The sequence below is a fragment of the Astyanax mexicanus genome, chromosome 7 (assembly GCF_023375975.1).
Source record: "Astyanax mexicanus isolate ESR-SI-001 chromosome 7, AstMex3_surface, whole genome shotgun sequence".
In the NCBI taxonomy this organism is placed as follows: Eukaryota; Metazoa; Chordata; class Actinopteri; order Characiformes; family Acestrorhamphidae; genus Astyanax; species Astyanax mexicanus.
The window spans coordinates 35,806,900-35,828,280 of record NC_064414.1 but is presented as its reverse complement, the minus strand read 5'-3'; the positions used below and the strand labels follow the sequence as shown (position 1 = coordinate 35,828,280).

The 21,381-nt window shown below is 37.0% G+C and overlaps 1 protein-coding gene across 27 annotated transcripts in view; it reads right to left on the bottom strand.

Moving 5' to 3' along the window:
• Window positions 1-21,381, bottom strand: part of LOC103030767 (regulating synaptic membrane exocytosis protein 1) — a 123,325-nt gene that overhangs the window by 16,422 nt on the left and 85,522 nt on the right. For 5 of the 27 annotated variants that reach the window (XM_049481204.1, XM_049481210.1, XM_049481217.1 and 2 more), the window contains 19 exons: window positions 20,357-20,397; window positions 19,009-19,119; window positions 18,686-18,785; window positions 17,893-18,016; window positions 17,589-17,606; window positions 16,321-16,367; window positions 16,089-16,204; window positions 15,865-15,995; window positions 15,596-15,767; window positions 13,841-13,994; window positions 13,295-13,351; window positions 10,254-10,458; window positions 9,111-9,206; window positions 8,371-8,433; window positions 7,735-7,812; window positions 6,023-6,133; window positions 5,653-5,742; window positions 2,569-2,646; window positions 810-881 (listed from right to left, as the gene is read on the bottom strand). In XM_049481204.1, coding sequence (XP_049337161.1) covers window positions 810-881; window positions 2,569-2,646; window positions 5,653-5,742; window positions 6,023-6,133; window positions 7,735-7,812; window positions 8,371-8,433; window positions 9,111-9,206; window positions 10,254-10,458; window positions 13,295-13,351; window positions 13,841-13,994; window positions 15,596-15,767; window positions 15,865-15,995; window positions 16,089-16,204; window positions 16,321-16,367; window positions 17,589-17,606; window positions 17,893-18,016; window positions 18,686-18,785; window positions 19,009-19,119; window positions 20,357-20,397 — 1,864 coding nt within the window. The remainder of the gene's footprint in view (window positions 1-809; window positions 882-2,568; window positions 2,647-5,652; window positions 5,743-6,022; window positions 6,134-7,734; window positions 7,813-8,370; window positions 8,434-9,110; window positions 9,207-10,253; window positions 10,459-13,294; window positions 13,352-13,840; window positions 13,995-15,595; window positions 15,768-15,864; window positions 15,996-16,088; window positions 16,205-16,320; window positions 16,368-17,588; window positions 17,607-17,892; window positions 18,017-18,685; window positions 18,786-19,008; window positions 19,120-20,356; window positions 20,398-21,381) is intronic. The other 22 variants (XM_049481207.1, XM_049481212.1, XM_049481214.1 and 19 more) reach the window with 13 other exon arrangements.

Sequence of the window (21,381 nt, the reverse complement as noted above, 5' to 3'; positions counted from 1 at the left end):
ATTTAGTCTTTTTGTTTGATGAAAAGTAGAAAAGACAACCTCTATAGCTTTTATCAAGCATAAAACACAATATTTAATATTTTTCTGCTTTTTTAAAAGTCTGGCCCCCACATATATTGCAATGGCTCTCTTTCTATATGAGAAATATGAGAAACTGTCAGCTGAATCACATTTTAAACTGTTTAAACCTTCTACTAACACTCATAAAACATAAGCAGCTCTAAGCAATAGTCTAAAAATCTCTAATGAGATGAAAGTAACTGATGCCCACAGAGCAGGAGGATGGGCAAGTGTTTTCAGCTTGCGGTTTATCTAGTCTGCATTACTAAGAACTTATTAAGAAACGTCAGTTCAGAGGAACTGTAGCGGTCTGGAAGACCAAGAAGCCATAAACTGGAAAAGCGCGTTACAACCTCATCACTAAATAGAGCTGTGAACAGATGAAGTCACAACTGAACACAATCAGTGAAGGCACATGGGAAAAAAAAAATTGCATTTCATGAAAAGAACATTTTGCCAACTGTGAAGCATGGGGGTGGATGTTTTAAAGTGGCACGTGCAATGTTGCACATGTACAAAAAAAATAAATAATAAAAAATTCAAGCTAAAGCATGAGGCTTACTTGCACAGCATGTTAAAAAGTACTTAAAAATCCACAATAACCATTTTTCATGTTAGGAAAGACCTAACATTTAAGCAACTATACATATTTGAGGCTGTGTTTACTACTTTACTTTGCCATCAATGTCCAAACTTCTGTATAAAACAGCATATTCTACATTAAAGCAGGCTTTGTGTGCACAGTATACCTCTGTACCACTGGCCTTGCACTGAGGTGGTTCACTGTCTCCTGAGTAGGAAAAATGGGCTCCGAAATCCAGCTGATGAGTGGGATGAGGTCAGAGACACATGGGTTACAGTGAAAGAAGGGGACAAAGACACAGAACCACACACATGATTACAGGATGGATGAACGACAAGTTTCAACATCAATTTTTGATCAAGTTCAATTGTCCAAAAACAAAAGGAAAAAACATACAGAGACATGAACGATGAGTTACGCACATTAAGAAAGTGAATGTGCACAACAAATATGGTCATACAATATTTTTCAGGACATTTGTCAGGACATTGTATGTGCAACAATGCAAAGCATCACATTCCATGAAAACACTGCACTGTTTTTTACAGGTCGGCACTGCACTGTTTTTTTAAAGCCAGGTCAACCTAAAATGATAAAGTATCTCATTACAGTGTTTTTTTAGTGACATAAACTTAGTTTAATCAAAATGGTAAACAATACTTATGGAGCCTCAAAGTGGTCCAAGGCCACTTTCTCCCTACTTTATTCACATTTGAAGGGTCTCTAAAGTTCTGTCTGTGGTGTTGCCAGAATTTGAAGCTAGGACCTCCTGTTGCATGACAAGCATGCAGTTAGACAGTTACACCACCCTAGAGCTGCAAAACTGTGGACAAATCTATGCGCAAAAAAGGCACAACATTTTAACCGTTTGCTCATCAAACGTAAGGCAACCTTAAGTTCAATTCTCAATAAGTGTTCAGTGCTTTATTGTCAAAATAATACAGAAAGCTCTAACAAAAATATTTAAGCAATTTATATGCTCAACTTAAAATGTATTTCTGACTGAGATGAATAACTAAAAATAGGAGAACTTTTAACTAAACCAAGCTGAGAAAAACAAAAAAAAAACTGTGTAACTAGTCATTTTTTGCGCTTAACAATAAACAGCATTTAGTTTAGTGATTTAGCCAATCTATAGACATGGTCAACAACTTGGTCTAGCCTGGTCACCATGGTTGATCATGTTTATCGGCTAAATCACCCAAAACCAGCCTCCAGTTAAAACTGCTCTAAAACTGGATTTGTCAGCAGTGTTTATTTCATTTTAAATGGACTGACTTTATTCACACTTTTTCACAGTTTATTTTAATAACTTGCATGACCTATAATAAGAGTTGTAGACATTAAAGACAACACAATGCGTACATCTTAATCTAGTGACATGTAGTGACCACAACAGTGACAAGTCAGAGCATAGCAAGATGATAAATGAGAATCAGATGTGCAATCAGTGTTCAGTGAATTTATAGTGCACTGCCCTATAAAGATCCACCCCCAAAAGTTTCTCTCACCCACCCCCTGAATTATCCGGGACAAATTCAGCACCAAATCAAGGCACTAAACTACACAGATAGCAGCAGCAAATCTATAGGAATTTCAAGGAAAAGGGAGACAAAATAGATACAGATACAGATCGACACTGACAGCCACAAGTCACAGTGTTCGGCAGCGGGGGGTGCTAAAGAGAAGAGCAGTTCTACAGAACCATTCACACTCATAATCGTACACACAGTATCTACAGCACTCACAGTAAAGCCAGCTTGGGGGTTCAATTCAGTGAATCAAACCAGAATACACGCAGTACACAAACCTCAATAAAGAGAAAAGCAGGAGCTAAGCTAAAAGGCTAGCTGAGGCAAGCAGTCAACACAGGGTTAGGTCAGGGTTGTCGGGTTAGCAGGGGCGCCGGGGGACAGGGGTGGTACCTGTCGTCTTCAGGGGAGGCGTGTTGGATTAGAATCCTGGGGCTGGTGGGTCGGGTGCAGGGGGGAGACTGGGTGATCCTGAGAGAGTGTGTGCCCACACCCAACAGATTAAAGTGGGAATGGGGAAGAGACAGAGACAGGGACTGTGTTTATCTCACGTTTATGATGTGCGATGCAAAAACGCTCGGGGACACAATTCTAGAAATCTACCAAACATGGACACACCCTGCACAGCACAACACAACCTCTAATTCTCTAACATTCATCCGGAGGCAAGAACAAGTGTGTGTGTGTTAGGAAAGGCACTGGAAAGTGAGAATATGATTATGAATATATATGAATATATATATGAAGGTGCACTACGATGTTTAAAAAAAGGGAAAAAAACATACATTTGAATGTATATGGGTCATTATCTATGTAATCTGCCTTTTGTGTTCACAGAATAGTTGCCTAAATGCCATACAAACACTGTATAACAATACAGATTTATTCTAAATGAACACATTATTAAAAATATAGAGAATTGCTAACTATCACTTTTTTATTATTTTTTTTTAGGGTTAAGTTTTTTAAGTTTTTAAGTTTAAGGTGGTTTTTTTGCCATGTTCACAGAGCTTCCGGGATGTTTTTTTTTTGTTTTAATTATTAATTTAACTAATTTCATCATCACCCAGTCTTCTTGGGATAACTGCCCCTGTAAGAAAGAAACTTTGATATGAGTCACAGCGCAACCTTCATATTGTTTTATTTTCAGGGGACTGAAGACTGAAAGCTTAGTAATTAATAAAACGTATTTCAACTAATATCCATCATATTGTCTCCATATTTAGTTGAGGTAAAGAAGCTAAATTTAATTTTTTCTAAAATAGTATACTTAAAATAGAACCAGGTCACTCTGAACAAAAAACTGTAGGTTAACTACGTTTTTATCAAATGCAAATTTACACTAAAACTGTAAAACACATGCATTACCAAAATAAAAAAAAGATGAATCTGTGACACTAATTTTTGTTTAGTCTGAAGTATATTATATATTTTTATATGTTTTAAGTATACTTTTTTTAGTTAACTTTATATGTATGCTAAATTTCTCCTAAATTAACCCTCCTGTTATGTTACGAGTCAAATTGACCCGTTTAAAAGTTTGAAGATTTAGGAAAAATATTTTAATTTTTTTTTTTTAGTATAAACTTATTCTGCTTGCCTTAATTAGTGTAATCAACATATAACCCCTGCAATAAACAAAAACTAAAACAAAATTCAAAATTATGTTTTAATGTTATGTAAAGCTATAATGTCTAATATGTTGGTCTTTCAAAAGTAGTTAATTAGTGAAACATTAAAAAACATGTATTTTTTTTTTTAAATACGAGTTAATTATCCTGATTAAACCATTACCTGTTAGAGGTAAGGAACACCATTGCACTAAATATTGATAGAATAATTAGCAATGTAGTTAGTAGTAAAATATTCACACTGCTTGTTTGAATTTTTTTGTATTATTAATATTACTTTGGATGAGAATTGACCAGGGAACAGCATTGCTGTTCCTGACAAATGAACATAACAGGAGGGTTAAGAAGGTCAATTACCCTACCCACTCATTAGGACACTAGAACTCACCCCGTATCACTAGTAGAACAACAAGGGGGGTAAGGAACAGCAAATGCCTTCTCCAATTCATGTAAAGTCAGGCTCAGACGCAGTGACACTCGGCTGGATGGAGAGAGAGCATGGCTAGTTGTAATCTCAGACTCTGGCTGCTGATGGCAAGCTGCATAACCCAGGATTCAATTCGGTGATCCTCAGGGGCCAGTTGTTCAAAAAATGTAATCCGGATCAAAATTATCCAGATTTGGTAATCACATTTTTTGCTATCCAGGATCAGGTGATCTGTCTTACTTTTAAGCCAGTTTTTCAAAGCAATATTGGATTGGATCAACCTGATCCAGAAACACAGTTTTCAGGATTACCTAATCCGGATTACCAGCTATGTAAAAAACAGATAGAAGAACCAACAGGGGTTGATGACTCCTTTTCTTGCAGTAACAAGATACTGCTTATTGCAAAACAATACGAGCAATTGAGCGTTCTGCAGAGACGCTTTGCATGACTTAACTATTTGCGAGTCGAACCACAGGGAGCATGCAACATAACACTTGCATGTATTGTCCTGCCCAATGTTGCTACCAGATGCAATGTCCCTCTCTGTGATGTTCATGATGCACCTGAGCCTGTTGAAGAACCAGGACAAACTCTGGTGTTCTTTGCAATTGTTCGAAATTATTTTTGACAGCTTCATATCTGATAAATGTTTCTTTGACATTAATATACGGTGATGAATGACAGTGACGTAGATGAAAAAATGAATATATTATTTTTGTTTGTTATTGAAATCTTTTGGGGGGTTTATTTAATGGGGTCAAGATTGTTTTTATTTTTACGTTACTATAATAAAAGGCTTAATTGGTAGCCAATGTCTACTTTATTACTGTAATGGTTAAACAGGTCAAGTGCAAAATAGAAGTAAATGTATATACACTAAATTGTACAAATGTATTTTTTTTTACTTTAAAACTTTGATTTTAAAGTTTTACCACATTTACTTTCTGAAATCCCCCTTGAAATCCTACTCCTTGTTGGGATCAGGGTAATCCTGTTTTTTGGATCAAAGTTATCCAAATCCTACTGAAAAGTTTTGAACAACAGAAACTGAAGGTTTGATCCATTTACAAACTAGGATTGGATTACGTGATCTGATCCGATTTCAGAATGCTTCTTTCCCTTTTGAACAACCCGTTTTCCAGATTTGATCCAATCCGATAACCAAAATCCGATCAGATTACCTTTGAACAACTGGCCCCAGATGATAGTGGCAGCGTTTAGTCTGCTGTACCACTCTGAGCCCCCAAAAGGCAAAGTGATCTGATAATGACCCATCTACAAAGTAATGCCCACTACAAGACTTAGCTAAGTTAACTAAGTTGATAAAGGTGATGCATTCTCAAAACATGTGTACACCTCTGTGAAAAACAGTAAAACATATCAAACTATGCGACAAGTAAGAGGACTTATGAGTACCTTTCTCGTTCTGATGAATTGGAATTTGAACCTGGTCTCAGACAGTTGGTACTAGCACTTCTAACCCTGTCAAGAGGGGGCTGCAGATCACTAGGATCACAACATGCCATCCAAAGGAGAGAGGAAAAGAGGGCAAAAAGACAAACAAATGAAAAAAAAATAACAAGCAAAGAATATTAGATTCAACAAAAAGAACAGGCATGTCTTATCATGGCAAAGGAGACTGGAGAGCATGCAATGAAACTTGCTGACAACGACTTTAATCACATGATTCTCCCGTTTTAGAGGCTTATCTGCTTACACTCTTTTATAGGTTTGGGTCATTTTTTGGTTTATCCTGGGTTAGCTAAGAGTATGATCTGTATCTTACCTAATGGTGCTGTCATCAGTGAACCTGAGCACACGCTGTGCCACAGTTTGGCGAGTGGCAGAGACCACTGACAGCCGGGGCTGAGTCTTAAGACATGCAGGAAGGGTGGAACTTAACGTGCAACCGTGCATGCAGACGGATGAGCAAACACACACACACACACATATACACAGAGAAACACAAAAAATATAATCTGAGCAAACTTTAACAAATAAAACATTATAATAGTAATAATTTCATAAATAAACAGCTCTGGAAAAAATAAGAGACAATTTAAAAATGATGAGTTTCTTTGATTTTTTTAAAACTGAAAACCACTGGAATATAATCAAAAGGAGGATGGATGATCACAAGACATCAAACCAAGCTAAACTGCTTGATTTTTGCACCAGGAGTGACATAAAATTATCTAAAAGCAGTGTGTAAGACTGGTGGAGGAGAGCATGCCAAGATGCATGAAAAAAAACAGGATTATTCCACCAAATACTTTTTTGCATTATTTGAGGTCTGAAAGCTCTGCATTTTTTTGTTTTTTGTTTTATTTGTCATTTCTCATTTTATGCATATAAATGCTCTAAATGACAATATTTTTATTTGGAATTTGGGAGAAATGTTGTCCGTATTTTACAGATTACAGAGGTCTCTTATTTTTTTCCAGAGCTGTATAGCTAATAATAATAAGAAGAAAAATTAAAAACTTGTGATTTACTAGTAAATAAACAATATTTAGATTAAGATGACCATGGTATAAAATTATTATATTTTTCATTAGTTCCCTTCATAAACATAACATTAACTTTTTTTACATGATATATTTAATCTGAAAACTGAACGGGCTTCCACAATAATACATATGTCTAAGATGTCCTTCATCAGATACTGTAAACTTTAAATACAGAAACGCAGCCAGTATTTTGTGATTGACTGATGTAAATATATTTTTTTAATTAACACTGATAATTATTATTAATGGACAAATATTTTATTTGAAAATGTTATATTCAAAAAAAAGGAAAAATCTAAAAGGTTTATGAAACACATACATAAGTTACATAATATGTAAAATTGAAAGGGATACCATTTTACTTGAAAGCTTAAACAGAACACCCTAACCAACTATTATTACTGTAACAACAAAGAACATATGCAAACAAATCAACATCTATACACTTAGCTACTTAGATGTTCTGTGTAAATGTATTCACAGCCAGATCTGGGCCAAAAGCATTAAGAACAAATTACCATAGAGAGAGAGTGCTCAGTATGAGGCTTACTCGACACAGCCTTTTGACTACATTAACACCTGACTGTATTTAATAGCCTTGAATGTTGGAGAATTTTACCCCAACCCTGGTCTCTCTGTGTATGTGTATGTATATGCATGGATATATGCATATGTGTATGTCTATGTATGCATATATATATATATATATATATATATATTTTTTTTTTTCTTAACCCACGTTTGCTCATTGTATTCCTATTTTGTAAGCAAGATTTTTTTTTTTTTGGATAATACCACCATAATGTCAATTTTACTATTATTTGGTCCCTGGCAGCATTGTTTGTATTTTTTCTTAATCAATCAAGCTTTGATAAATCAATAAAATATAAGTATAAAAAATAAAAAAAAGAAAACACAGTCCTGGTTTGTTAATTAAGTCTCGGCTTTTAGAGTAAAATAGATATCACCTTTCAATTTACATCCTTACCTATAGATGTCTTTATGAATGCCATTGACTAAGAGAGGCATCTTAGGTGGAAGTGTGCTATTGTACCTAGAGCACCTTCTGAAGTTAGAACAGCGTGCAAGCATGCGAGAAGAAGTGAACACAGTAAAACAAAGTAAAACAACAGCAAACATAAAAACCAAAAGAAAGCCAATAAAAATGTCATGCTTTACTTAAGAACCAGCTCCTGCCAGCCACTCGACCTCTTCTATGTAAGGTTCTCTAAATGGTTCGCTGACACTGACTAAAATAAATGTAATAATAACACTTGAATAAAGTATGATGGTTATTTTGAGGTTAACTAAACTGTTGCCTTGTACAGATCACTGGCGTTGGATTTGGGCTGGGTGCCAATAAGGAGTGGAAAGTTCCACTGGTAATGGTTCATGTCAGAGAGCTACTGTGCAGCAGAATACTGAGCAAAGTATTTAGAGCAAAGTTTGAAGAGAAACACTTGAGAATATGGAGAGAGCATGACAGCAGCTACGTACACATACATTAAATTAAACTCAATCACGTCAAGGAACGAGCAAAAATTAAAGTAAACTAGAAGGTAACTAATGATGATAATAAAACAATTAATATTCTGATTTCTAGTGAAGATCCAGTCCGGTTTACCTTTTGGTGTGCAGGCACTCTGCGCTCCTACCCCGCATTGATCTGTGTATCAAGATGACCTCACTGCAATTACCATGAAGATGGGTGACACATGAGGGAGTAAACAAACAACAAACATACCAACCAATAAACAAGCAAACACAAAGAAAGAGCATGGGTATAAAAGGACTTGGAGCAGAGTATAACCATATTTAGAACAAAATTAATTATTAAAACTTATTATGTAATTCATAACCTGATGTATGATTTAAAGAAATTTCCTCATCGTTCCTCTGGACGATAATGATCATGTAAAATGGTGACTGGGAATGGAATATAGAAGCAATAAAGAATAATGATAGAAAACACTGAATACTGGATAATTCACACTGGCTAAGTATGAATTTAGCATGGAATGCTCTTAATTTTTCTCTTTTCAGAGATGCAGATCTTTCAATGTTAGACATAGTTGTGTAATCAGGTCGTGAAAAGGTCGTGAAAAGTTGTGAAAATATGTTTTCTCCTGGACTTCCCAATAAAAACATAATATTACAGTACAAATGGCATCAAATAATTATAAAGAAATTTAATATCAGCCAGCCAATCATCCCTCAGACAGTTAAAAAAAAAAAAAACTCTTCAACAAATCCATCAAGTACACACCAAGCACACAAGCTATAAGGCACTTTGAAGTAAGATAAATAGATGTTATTCACAGTGTAAGACATACATAGTCATACAAGGCATAGACACTTTATTACCTTTCATCCACATACTCTCTCTCTTGTACACGGCCACGGTCATGATAACGGGTGGGGGAACGAGAGCGACGGGTATGCTGAGCCTCATCTAAACTCCTGTATAAAGAGAGAGAAAGAGAGAGAGAAAGAGAGAGAGATTGCTGTTGCATAAAAACTAAGATATATGAAATTTGCATGTGTTTTATTATTTATATATAGGCATTAGATATAAGTTACAGTGTAGTATGACAAGGTGAGCAGAAGAAAAGTAAGAATTAGTTAGAAAAATGATGTAACAATATAGCACAGATAGGGGAATTCCGATATTACAAATGTATATACAGCTCTGGAAAAAAATAAGAGACCAGTTAAAAATTTTATTTTACTAAACTGAAAACCTCTGGAATATAATCAAGAAGAAGATGGATGATCACAAGTCATCAAACCCAGCTGAACTGCTTGAATTTTGGCATAAAGTTATCCAAAAGCAGTGTGTAAGACTGGTGGAGGAGGTGATTAAAAACCAGGGTTATTCCACCAAATATTGATTTCTGAACTCTTAAAACCTTATGAATATGAACTTGTTTTTTTTGTTGCATTATTTGAGGTCTGAAAGCTCTGCATCTTTTTTATTATTTCAGCCATTTCTGCAAATGAATGCTCTAAATTACAATATTTTTATTTGGATTTTGGGAGAAATGTTGTAGTTGTAGTTTACAGAATAAAACAACAACATTAATTTTACTCAAATATATACTTATAAATAGCAAAATCAGAGAAACTGAAATGTTTTTTTATTTTTTTCCAGAGCTGTATCTGCAGCCGATACACATTTACAACTTACAGAGAGACTACACAGGCTGCTTGTACTATATCTTTGTAACTTTAATACTTAATACAAATAAAAAAAATGCTTTTAATCAATAAATATTAAAGTTTCTAGTATTAGTGTCGGACAATTATAGTAATGCGGCCATACAGTCATTTTTTGGCACACGATAGATCAAAGTTAGTATCAGTTTAAAATATTGGCCAAATCCAAAGCCAATTATATTATAGGCTAATACTGCTTCTGGCTAATACTAATTCTGATATCCTTGTGCATTCCTATTTAGAAACATACAGAATTGTTTATGGCAGATTTCATTTAAAGGGACGTGTTACCTTTGCATGGGAATGTTAGCAGGCCGTGACCTGGCCCTGCTCTCCTCATCTCTATGAGGGGATACGGAGCGAGAGCGGTGATGCGTTGACCTCTGCTGCTCAGGAACCTCTAACGTGGTCCGATCCCTCTCTCTCTCCCTTTCCCTCTCCCTATCCCTATCCCTCTCTCTCTCCCTCTCTCTTTCCCTTGGTCGATTTTCTGCAGCTATAAATAGACAAGAACACAAGCAATAAACATCATATTTAAAATAAAAAAGCACTGCTATAAAAATGCTCAAAGGAAGAAACAGACATACAGGTTTAATTTATTTCAGGGCAGTTTAAATATGCAAGCAAATTAATTATGAAAATGAAATATAAAAATAATAGAAGATACCCATTTCATTCATGTGTCTACTTTTCCAAAACAGCAACCACATCTGTTCACTGTGATTCTTTGGGCACTAGATGGAAGTAATCCCACCTAAATAAAAGTGCCAGGCCAATATGTCAAACTGACTATGTGCCATTTATCTATATGTAAAATATGAACAACCTTTCACCCTGACCATCTGCCCTTGGCCAGCTACAGAGAAATCTGAGATATAGGCCATTATCCTCACATACCAAAAGTCATGGGATAGCAGTATGTAGTGTGAGTTGTGAGGTGTTATCTTGCGAGTGAAGTTGAACATGTGAATTATCGGAATTTGAGTGAGGTCTGATGTTGTTGTTGGATCAGATTCCATTTCTGAAGTTGTGCAAATGTCAACTTTCCTCAGAGTATCACTTGTCTATCAGAAATACAAAATACATAGAAAGGCATTACCACCCACAGTAGACAGCACTGGGGGTGATAATGATCGTGTCCTGCTGTGTCTGGCAAGGACTGTCTGTTCAAAAAGAGAAGCGAATCTTACAGAAAACTGAAATCCATATTTTTAAGAATAGAGGCATATCCTGTGGAGAGGGTCTCAATAATATTACTAGCCATCAACTCTTTGGTATAGATTTGCAAAAATAGTTCCATTGCTGCTCTGTTTGTAGCTAGGCTGTTTGGCTTGTAAGCGCTGCATCGTTGCTAGGTTACCTGTATGTGACGGAGTAATACATGGAGAGCTTCGGTTACAGTGCATTACCTGCTGACAATGGCACTCACAGAGCGCCTCTTAGCCAATCACATTGCAGCCAATCACATCACATAACTGTGGTATAATGTGGTTATAATTCGAAATAATAGAACTTACAGTAATAAACGATGGGCTGTTTTGGAGAATGAAAGCAAGGTATCTTCTGAACACTACCACAAACACTTTCAGTAAATCATTTTCTACTCTCTACCATGCAGAGAGGAAAGTGAGTGTAACATGTAACTCAAATGTGACATAACTCAAATGTAACATGTAACTCAAATGTGACATCTGAGGAGAGAACACGGTGTTCCTTTATACAAACTAGATTGTCCTTGCTCTTCATCCAGTGTTGCCATGCACACTTTGTTCTGTGGAGTGCAGTCAACATCTACTCTACAGAAAAAAGCACTGGAGACAGGACACTGCCTAAGGAGGTGAATTAAGTCATTGGCAGTATAAGATAACATTTGCCAGTTTAATAAGTACACCACATACAGTCACACAAATCGCATATTTTATTCCAATCAGGCAGATTAATTTTTTTGTATAAATTGGAGTAATCTGCATGAATGAGGAGAGACCAAATATTTAAAACTAAAGGTGAAATTACCATTTCAAAATCTTCATGAATGGTTTATAGAATTCACAGCACAGTAATGCAAAAAAACATTATTTTTATCTAGTTCTGACTGAAAGCTTATGTAAAGTTTGAAAGCTTAACTTGACATCTGTTTACAGGTAAAGTCTTGTTCTTAGCCCAACAGTTTGTTGATTAAGCAATAAGCAGTGGAAGTTTGGTAATATTGTCGTACTAGAGGGGAAACATCCCACTCGATGTGGAGATCTGCCCAAGTAGCCAGAACTAGTAAAAAATGATCACGCTTATTGTACGTAAATGAACCAAATGCTTTATGAGTTTTTTGTCCCACTCGACTCCAGAGAAAATTTGATAATACTGTCGTACCGGAAGGGAAACATCCCACTCGACTGTTGGTGTAGAAAAAGGTGACTCCGTTCTCCCACAGCATTCCGAGATCCAGAAATACAGTTATAACAGTTTGTCCAAACACCCTTCAGGCTTTTTAATAAGCTTTTTGTGCACTTTAATATATTAATGCCTCGGTTTAAATATCAGGGCTCTCCAGATTCTAGCAAGGAGGTGTGGAGCTACTTTGAGCCTCGATAATGGTGGAAATTATGGGTAAATTATGCCCTGTGACACCCAGTCTGAAGGGTGTTTGGACAAACTGTTAAAATGTCTGGATCTTGGAATGCTGTGGGAGAACGGAGGTGTGCTATTGATCAAAGGTAATTACTTTTTATCATGTTTTACAACTACAAAAGTTCATTTTACACTGGAGTTCTCCATTAATGAGCCAAATTCTACCATCTTCATGAGTTTTTTGTCCAATTTTATTAGTTATTTGGAACAGTAATTTGACATTCAAAATATATTGGTCCTTTTCCATTCCTAATGATCAGAGCCTGGACTATCCAGCTGTTGTTGGGGCCATGTTCAGTGTATTTGCTAAATAAACAGTGTGCAGACCAAATATCAGCCATACTGAGCATCTTTGACATGAGGTGGACAAGGCTATATATTACAATAGAAAAACGTTATACCTCAAAGCACCCGGCATTCTGTGAAGTTCATGCCCATGCTGTTCTCAAGACCAAACAAGGCCCAATTAGCAACTAGGCAAGCATACTTAATAAACTGGCAACATTTCTGCTTAACAAGCAGCATATAAAGGTGAGACAGCACATGCTAAACACATTGCATTGGCTCATGTGTGTATCGTCTCCAGGAATTTTAAAGCAGAGACATGAAAATTCTTTCTGCCGGCTGCGTGCCTCTCTCTTTCAGTGTTCTAATGCACAAATCACAGTGTAAGTACAGGGGTTACTGGTGCCATGCCCGCCACCCACCTGCAGCCACTACGCCAATACCATCATCATAATCTGTTTCTGTGATATGCTGAGAGCCTGCACACACATGCACATACAGACAAACACACATTTGTGGACAGACAGACAGACAAATTGAAATAGAGACAAGACAGACAGGGAAAAAAAACATTGATATGTACATGAACACGTGATTCTTAGATGGGAAAAAAGACAACATGTACATGTATGCACATAAACAGCAGCAACCCAGTCTCTCAATCTCTTTCTCTTCAACACACACGCACACACAAGACACAAAACAAATCTTAAATGTAATAAATGTATTAACTTATCCATAACAGTCGCAAAGCAATAATGAGATACTTTCACCCCTTTTTAACTGGTGCTGTTCGACAACAGTGCTAATTATAGTCCCTCCAATTAAACACACTAAAAAAGAGCTTTTCCAGACTTCCTTGGCTAAAGACCAAATATACTGTCAATACAAGTTCAATTTCTCCTAAGAGAAAATGAGTATTGCATCCATCCTTCCATGCCACACCCTGTAATCACACATCCACTCACGCTGCAGCTTCTTGGTGGGCGTGTCTGTGTGGGGGTGTCTACGGGGCAGGTATGGCGAGGGGTGGGGCAGCGGGATGGAAGAGAGGTCGTGAGTCTGCATCTTGTACCAGTGAGGCTTATCATCCAGCAGAGCAGTCTCCAGCTCAATCAGGATCTGGAGAAAGACGAAAAAACAAACTTGATTAACTAATAAAGAAAAAGGAAGGAATGTACAGCTCTGGAAAAAAAAGACAACTTAAAAAGTGAGTGGCATAGAGTTATCCAAAAGCAATGTGTAAGACTGGTGTAGGAGAACATACCAAGATGCATTAAAACTGTTATTAAAAAACACCAGGGTTATTCCACCAAATATTGTTTTCTGTACTCTTAAAACTTTATGAATATAAACTTCTTTTCTTTACATTATTTGAGGTCTGAAAGTTATGCATGTTTTTTTGGTTATTTCTCATTTTCTGCTAATAAATGCTCTGAATGGCAATATTTTTATTTGGAATTTGGGAGAAATGTTTATAGAATAAAACAACAATGTTCATTATACTCAAACATATACCTATAAAAAGCAAAATCAGAGAAACTGATTCAGAAACTGAAGTGGTCTCTTATTTTTTTTTCCAGAGCTGTATATACAGAATCACTTCTTATGCTGATGTTCTGTAGTGTAGGGCTGGAATGAAAAGATTATGTAGATTTATTCACCCCTGTCAGTAACAGTACAACATGTCTGCAGGTTTAGATTACTATGTGGTTGATTTGAAGTGAATTTGATTTAAGCTAATAATACTGAGTGAGTACTCATTTAAAATCATGGACATTATGTTATCCCATCTGTTAAGAGTTTTTTTTTTTATTAATATGATGTGTGTTTCTCCTAAAATAAATAAAATAAAATATGTTGTTAAAACAAATACAATATTTTATGTATACAAAATTATTATAATGTTTCTAAATCCTACTATTGCCATTTTATTAGCTTCTTTAAGTTGATGTCAAATGGTTGCACTGGACCCTTCTCTGTTGACCCCTGAGTGGCTCTTTTATTGCTATTCTCATGTTTGGCTTGAGTCTAAAAGGGGACATTGCCCAAAAATATAAATGCATTAAAATTATGAAGTGCAGAGTTGGGTAAAATGATGCTGCCTGTGCAGCAACTGCTTGCCTATGCTAAATGAGATAGAGAGTACATGCTAGAAATAGATCCACCATGTTTTTTTGCTGAAACTGACACGTTTCTCCCCAAAAATCTAGCTGGTGTTAATGCGGGTGAAAACACAACTTTCATGCTGTACTGGAAAGTTTATAAGCCCATAACCAGACAGCAGACAGCTATTTCTCAGCAGCAGTAGTCCTAGACGAATCATTTTAATGGTCTTTTAAAAAGCTCAACTAATCAAATGCTGTCTATATACACTTCATTTTATAATGACCAAGAAAGACATTATTTTAGGATTGGACTGAAAAGGACAGGCAGTCTGTCATTATATTCATTAATTGTTCCTTTATGTGAGCTTTATTTACTGGTCATCTGAGTTTTACTTTAAAATCTTCCAAATAAAGATATTAAATATGTTAAATAACTAAATGATAAAACTTAGGCTGTGGATATTTATAGGAAATATAAATATTTTGTGTTTTTTTATTTTTCAGGATTAACCCCTAATGAGATCATTTTAAAGTTACAGTTAATTTTCAGATAAAACAAATTCAGTTTAAATAAAGCATTAAGATTCTCATACGATGTAAACTTTTTTTACATACCTCTCCCAGAAAGTCACTCTCCTCATCTTGTATTTTGGGCTGGTCCCACACTGTAATCTCCAGCATGTGCTCTCTGAAATCCCGCCGGTGCACATGGGAGTACACAAAGGTCTGGTTCCACTTGGGCTCTAAACTCTTCTTGACCGTTTTCGTTCTACGCTTGCTTTTATCACTGTTAAAGCCATATAAGATCACAAAATCAAAAATAAATGATCATGGAACATACGCAATGCACTAAATGGTTTACATTCTTAAAAATATCTGAGCACCTTCTATCAGGCAGGAAGTACATTTTGACGTAAGGATTTCTGGGTCTTCCATCCAGTCTGGGGGGCAGCTCTTTGGCCTGCAGTACGTTGACTATCAACTGATGGCCCACCTTATCATACCACATTTTTACCTGCAAAGTACACAAGCAGTGGAATCGTAAAAGCTCACTAGAAGAAAGCAGAGTGCATAAAATACTGTGTAAGCCGTGTAGTATGAGCCCCACCGAGAGCTGTCCAGGCAGGAGCTGTGGCGCATCTCTCAAACCACTGGGGCTGGAAGGGGACAGGACAGATATAGATGGCCGCTCCATTTTCTGAGACTCGAAGGAGCTTGAACCTGCTGTATCGGCAGAGAGAAGACAAACGGAACACTACAATTACAACTGACATCATGCTGAACTGAGGGTAAAGCAAACAGCACTAATTCCAGTATATGATGTTGGGGGTGGTACTTACTAGATTCTAATGGAGGGTGTGATGTTTCTGGTATTCTCGGTATATCACTGAACACAAAAGATGAATTCTTAGAATTACAATTTCTACTGTTTTATAATACATTTATTTGACAATTAAAAAAAAAATGACATTAACACACAATTGTTGGAAGGAATTGTTGGAATTCTAAGAGAGTTTACATCTGTGAATGTAACGATGATATATGTAAGTGATTACAAGTTTAGAGCAAACAATGAGCTTAGTTAATTTAAAACACCCTGTTGGGCCTCTAGTCTGGATTTAAGATAAGTTACTGTTAGGCATGAAGGCATAAAGGTTCCGTATGACATTCTTTGGCACACTTGCCAACAGATGTTGCAGCTCGGCCTATAGATCCTGCACTGATCCTCATGGGCTGCCCAATTTGGCATCACATCGGATCCATAAATGCTTGATTGGAGATAAACCTGTCGAGGGGCAGGCCAAGAAAGTGTTCCGGTCTGGTGGAGACATTTCTAATAACCCCTTGCTGTGTGTGGGCGAGCATTATCCTGCTGAAAATTGCCAGCTGGAGGACCTGTCTTGAGAGGCAACAATGTTGTTTCCCTTATATCACTATTAGGACTGACCTGACATTATATGCAATGGCTACCCTGATCATCACACCAGCAGGTTGGATGGTGTTTCTCTCCACTCCACAGCAAAGCCCGTATTAAAGAGCTCACAAGGTCTCTAAAATCCAACCAGAACATTGTTGAATTTCAAAACGAACCTGGATTTGTCACTAAAGATGACATAGTTTCAGTCCACAGCAGGGCAGGTTTCTTGGTAGTGAAACCACTGAAAACAAAGAGGATGGTTGCTGCTTCTCTCAGTTCAATCATACACCCCTTCACAAAGTCTGTCAACTGGGCAAAATGTCTTTTGACATTGAGTCAATGACCTCTCACCAAGAGGTACACTACCCGGAAATAGCCTTTAATCAAGCCACACCTGTAATCATTTACATATCTGCTGGAGATACTGTATAACTGCATGCTGAGCACGCTGTTATTTTTTCTCAATGAGTTCACATCTCACACACACTCACAAATACGCATTTAAAGTAAGCTGAAACAGAAGGATCTGAATCAAACATTGCAGGGTTAGCTTGATAAACAAAAGGACTAGCTGGGAGGTGTTCGCAGAAGAGTTTCCGCCTCTTTCTACAAGGGCTGCACTTTCCACGGGGAAATCGACAGAGGCAAATGGGGAGAGAGTTGGGGGGAGGAGGAGTTTGTTTTACTTACTGGCAAGATTTATACACCCTTCGCGAGTGTTTGGAGAGAAATCAATGAATACATCTTTTTAAAGAGGTAGGAGGACAGTGCAAAGGAGAATACAATGGCTAACAGTTAAAACTAAACACAATAGACATAAATTACATCAGAACTCTGCAGCGCTGAAGCAGGCTAGACCCAGCAAACACTTGTGCCTGGAGAGCAGACTTCCGCTTGAATAGACTGTGACAAATCTCTGCTCTTAAGAGACACTAGATGTGGCTAAAAGGTGCAGATTTCATTAAAAACAGGAGGAAGGTAATGGAAGACTTACCCAATGGGCCTAGAAACAACTAATTCGACTTGGGGTTCCATCTGGGAATCCAAAATGATATTGTAAACTTCCTTCTTAGTTAATCCTGGTAATGATTTACCATTCCACTGTAGCACCTCATCTCCTGAAGATAAAACAGCAGTTTATTGTCAAACTATATCAAATTACATATTCTCTTCTTCCTATGTATGGATCCAATCCAAAAGATGAATCAGAGTACCATATTTTTCACACTATAAGGCACACCGGATCATCAAGGGCACTTTCAATAAACGTCTATTTTCCGGTCTATTTTCTTGTCTATTTTCTGTTCTATTTTCATACATTAGGTGCACTGGATTATAAGGCGCATTTTATGCGACACTAGTAACCAGCAACTGGTAATAGGAATGGGGATGTTGCCATGTTTTCCTTCTAAATTCACGACTGGGTGACGAGATCATACAGTAAAGTAAACAAAACTGTAATTCTTTAAAAAAAAAAAAGAAAAAAACATTTCAGATGAGTCAGACAAGTCTAACGAGTGCTGGATGTATATCTACACAGATTTATGTCCTGAAAATTGTTTATTTAGGTAAGTAAAGCACTTCAGTTTATCCACTAAAGCTTGAGCATTATCATTAGTGGCTAACTGCTAGCACCTCTGAACAGCAAAAGAGCTAGGGCTATGGTTAGTGGCTAATGTTGCTGCGGCTACTGGATTAAAAGGTGCACTGATGATTTTTGGGAAAATTTAAGGATTTTAAGTGCACCTTACAGTGCGAAAAATATGGTAAAGCAAAACTGAGCTAACCTGCCCGTAAGTGTCCCACCACGTCCGCCAGACTTCCCTTTTTAACTTTGGTGATAAAGGCCCCGAGTCTCCCTGTTTCTGTGATCTTTCCCCCGACCACCTACACACGCATTACATTAAAACATTAGAAATCACACCACACACACACACACAGTCAATATAGGAAAAGTGCCTCAGAGAAAGTAAGAAATACGTAATAAATAATATAGACAAATATGATTAAATTGTGCAGTTTGTGAGAGTATACCCCTGTGGACCTGTGTGTGAGGATGTGTGTGTAACAGGGTGTAATTGGCATCAGAGCAGTGTGTGGGTCACCTAACCTTTAGCCCCAGCAGTGCTCCAGCCTCTTTGGGCATGGCCGTGCGCTTGCTCAGAGTAATTCGGCCGATTAAATGATCACCTTCCTTGGAGGGTTGCCATGTAACCGGATGCTGCAGAGAACAAGGCAGTGATTTAATCCCATCAGTGGTGAAACTCTCTCATTACATCTAACCCTTATCTCAGCTTCATATACACACACACACACACACACACACACACACAAAAACAAACATACACAGCTAGAAAAACATGAAACAAAACTCCAGTACTATCTAAAAAGGTTGTATATACTTGTATTGAATGAATATATCTTACACAATATGGCCTCAAATTTCACTTAATTTCAATTTGGCCTCCAATTTAAATGTATATATACATATAATGCAATTAAATCATTTTTTAAATACGATTTCTTTATTAGAAGATCTTGAAAATTGTTGTTGCAATTAATAATAATTATTATCATTCTGTAATTTAGGGTACAACCCACATTTACTGATGATGAAAAAAAAAATATTTAACTTTGTCATGACTTTACTAAACTGACAGTTTTCTTTTTTTCAGTTGAGAGTGTCTTTATATCAAACAAAATCATTAATGTCAACAACAGCTGTTATATGTGCTGTTATTATATATTTTTTCAAAATCATAATAATTTTCATTTTGTCCAATAAATTATATATATAATATCTAAAGAAACTGCCGTTGTGTTTGCCAAATGTTTAATATGTAATATTTAAGAGCTTATTCTAAGTGTCTATTCTGATGTTAATCCACTTTAGAAATTGCAATGAAAAACACTATATGGACAAAAGGTTTGGGACACCTGCCCCTTCATAGTTCTTTCTAAAATCGAAGGTCCTTCTAAAGAAAGAGAAATTCAGAAATCAATATTTGGTGGAATAACCCTGGTTTTCATGCATCTTGGCATGTTCTCCTCCACCAGTCTTACACACTGCTTTTGGATAACTTTATGCCACTCCTGGTGCAAGTAGTTCATCCATCTTCCTCTTGATTACATTCCAGAGGTTTCCAATTTGGTAAACTCAAAGAAACTCATCATTTCTAAGTGATCTCTTTTTTTTTTGTAAATTTAAAGCTATATATCTTGTACCTATAAAATCCACTTACTCTCATATTCATACTGCATTACAAGACAGTTTGATATTATGGAAAACATTTATTACAAACATTTGGACATCAATTCCAAATTTGAAAACATTCTATTTAGCATATTTAGAGGTTCTAACACATTGACATGTGTCATTTGCCAAAACAGCCATACAGTCTACACCTCATAACTAATGCACAGGTTTATTTATGATTAGATACACAGGAAATACGTACATGCCAAACTGTGGGGTCCAAAGGATAGCACTCCCAGTCCCCTGGGAAACAGAGAGTAAAAGAGAGAAGAGTGAGTTGGAGTGAGGTCTCAGAGAGCAGAGAGCAACGCAAACACGCAGCCTTTCCCCGCCTGACGAGCTGCTGCTTTACGCTAGCCAGAACACACACTCTCCAAACCTGCTGTTTACACTCCCTGCACTCCGTTTATTGAACATTTGGGCTCCATAGGGGCACGCTCTGCCAAGCTGTCACCCTAAAGCACGGCCCTCCCAGTTCACCCACGGGGATTAATGGGGCTTCTATGCTGATGAACTTGTGTTTGCACAGAGCCTAAGAGCTGCATTTAGTCTCTTGACAGAGGAAGCCCCATGACATGAAGTTACACTCATTCACTTACACACACACACACACACACACACATATATACAGTGGCAGTGTCGGAGCTTTCCATGACGTTGGCCCCGTATTTACTTTTGCCATGTTTTATGGAGGGGCACCATGTGCGCATGTGTGCCCCTGCACTGACCGCTTCCCACTTATTCCTGAGCACATGGGACATTTCAAGTGCTTAAGGCGATCAGAAGAGATGAGTATGACGCACAGTCAAGCAGCAATGAGCTCATGATTTACCCTCACTCTGGAATTCTGTTTACTGTTAAGCATCTGAATCACTCAAAAATACGAACGACATGAATGACTTTTAAAAAAACATTTAAAAGATGTAAAATTAAAAAAAATGTGTAATAACTCATCAGATATAATTATCTTCCATTGTATTCGCCGTATAATTCTGCACTCTGACATGCCCAGCTGCTTTTAATGGAAAGCTACGTCTTTGTAAATGTCATTCATACCCTTTTCAGCTCCTGTAAGACCATTAAATAGCCGAACTCCCGCAGAGCTAAAAAAAGGAACCTGTGCATAGACGGCTTGTTTGAAATAAGCTTTGATTAACCACTCGCTGCTCTTATTCCCCTTTTCTTCCAGCACGACTCTGTAACTCACCAAGAATTATGGGCTGGCTG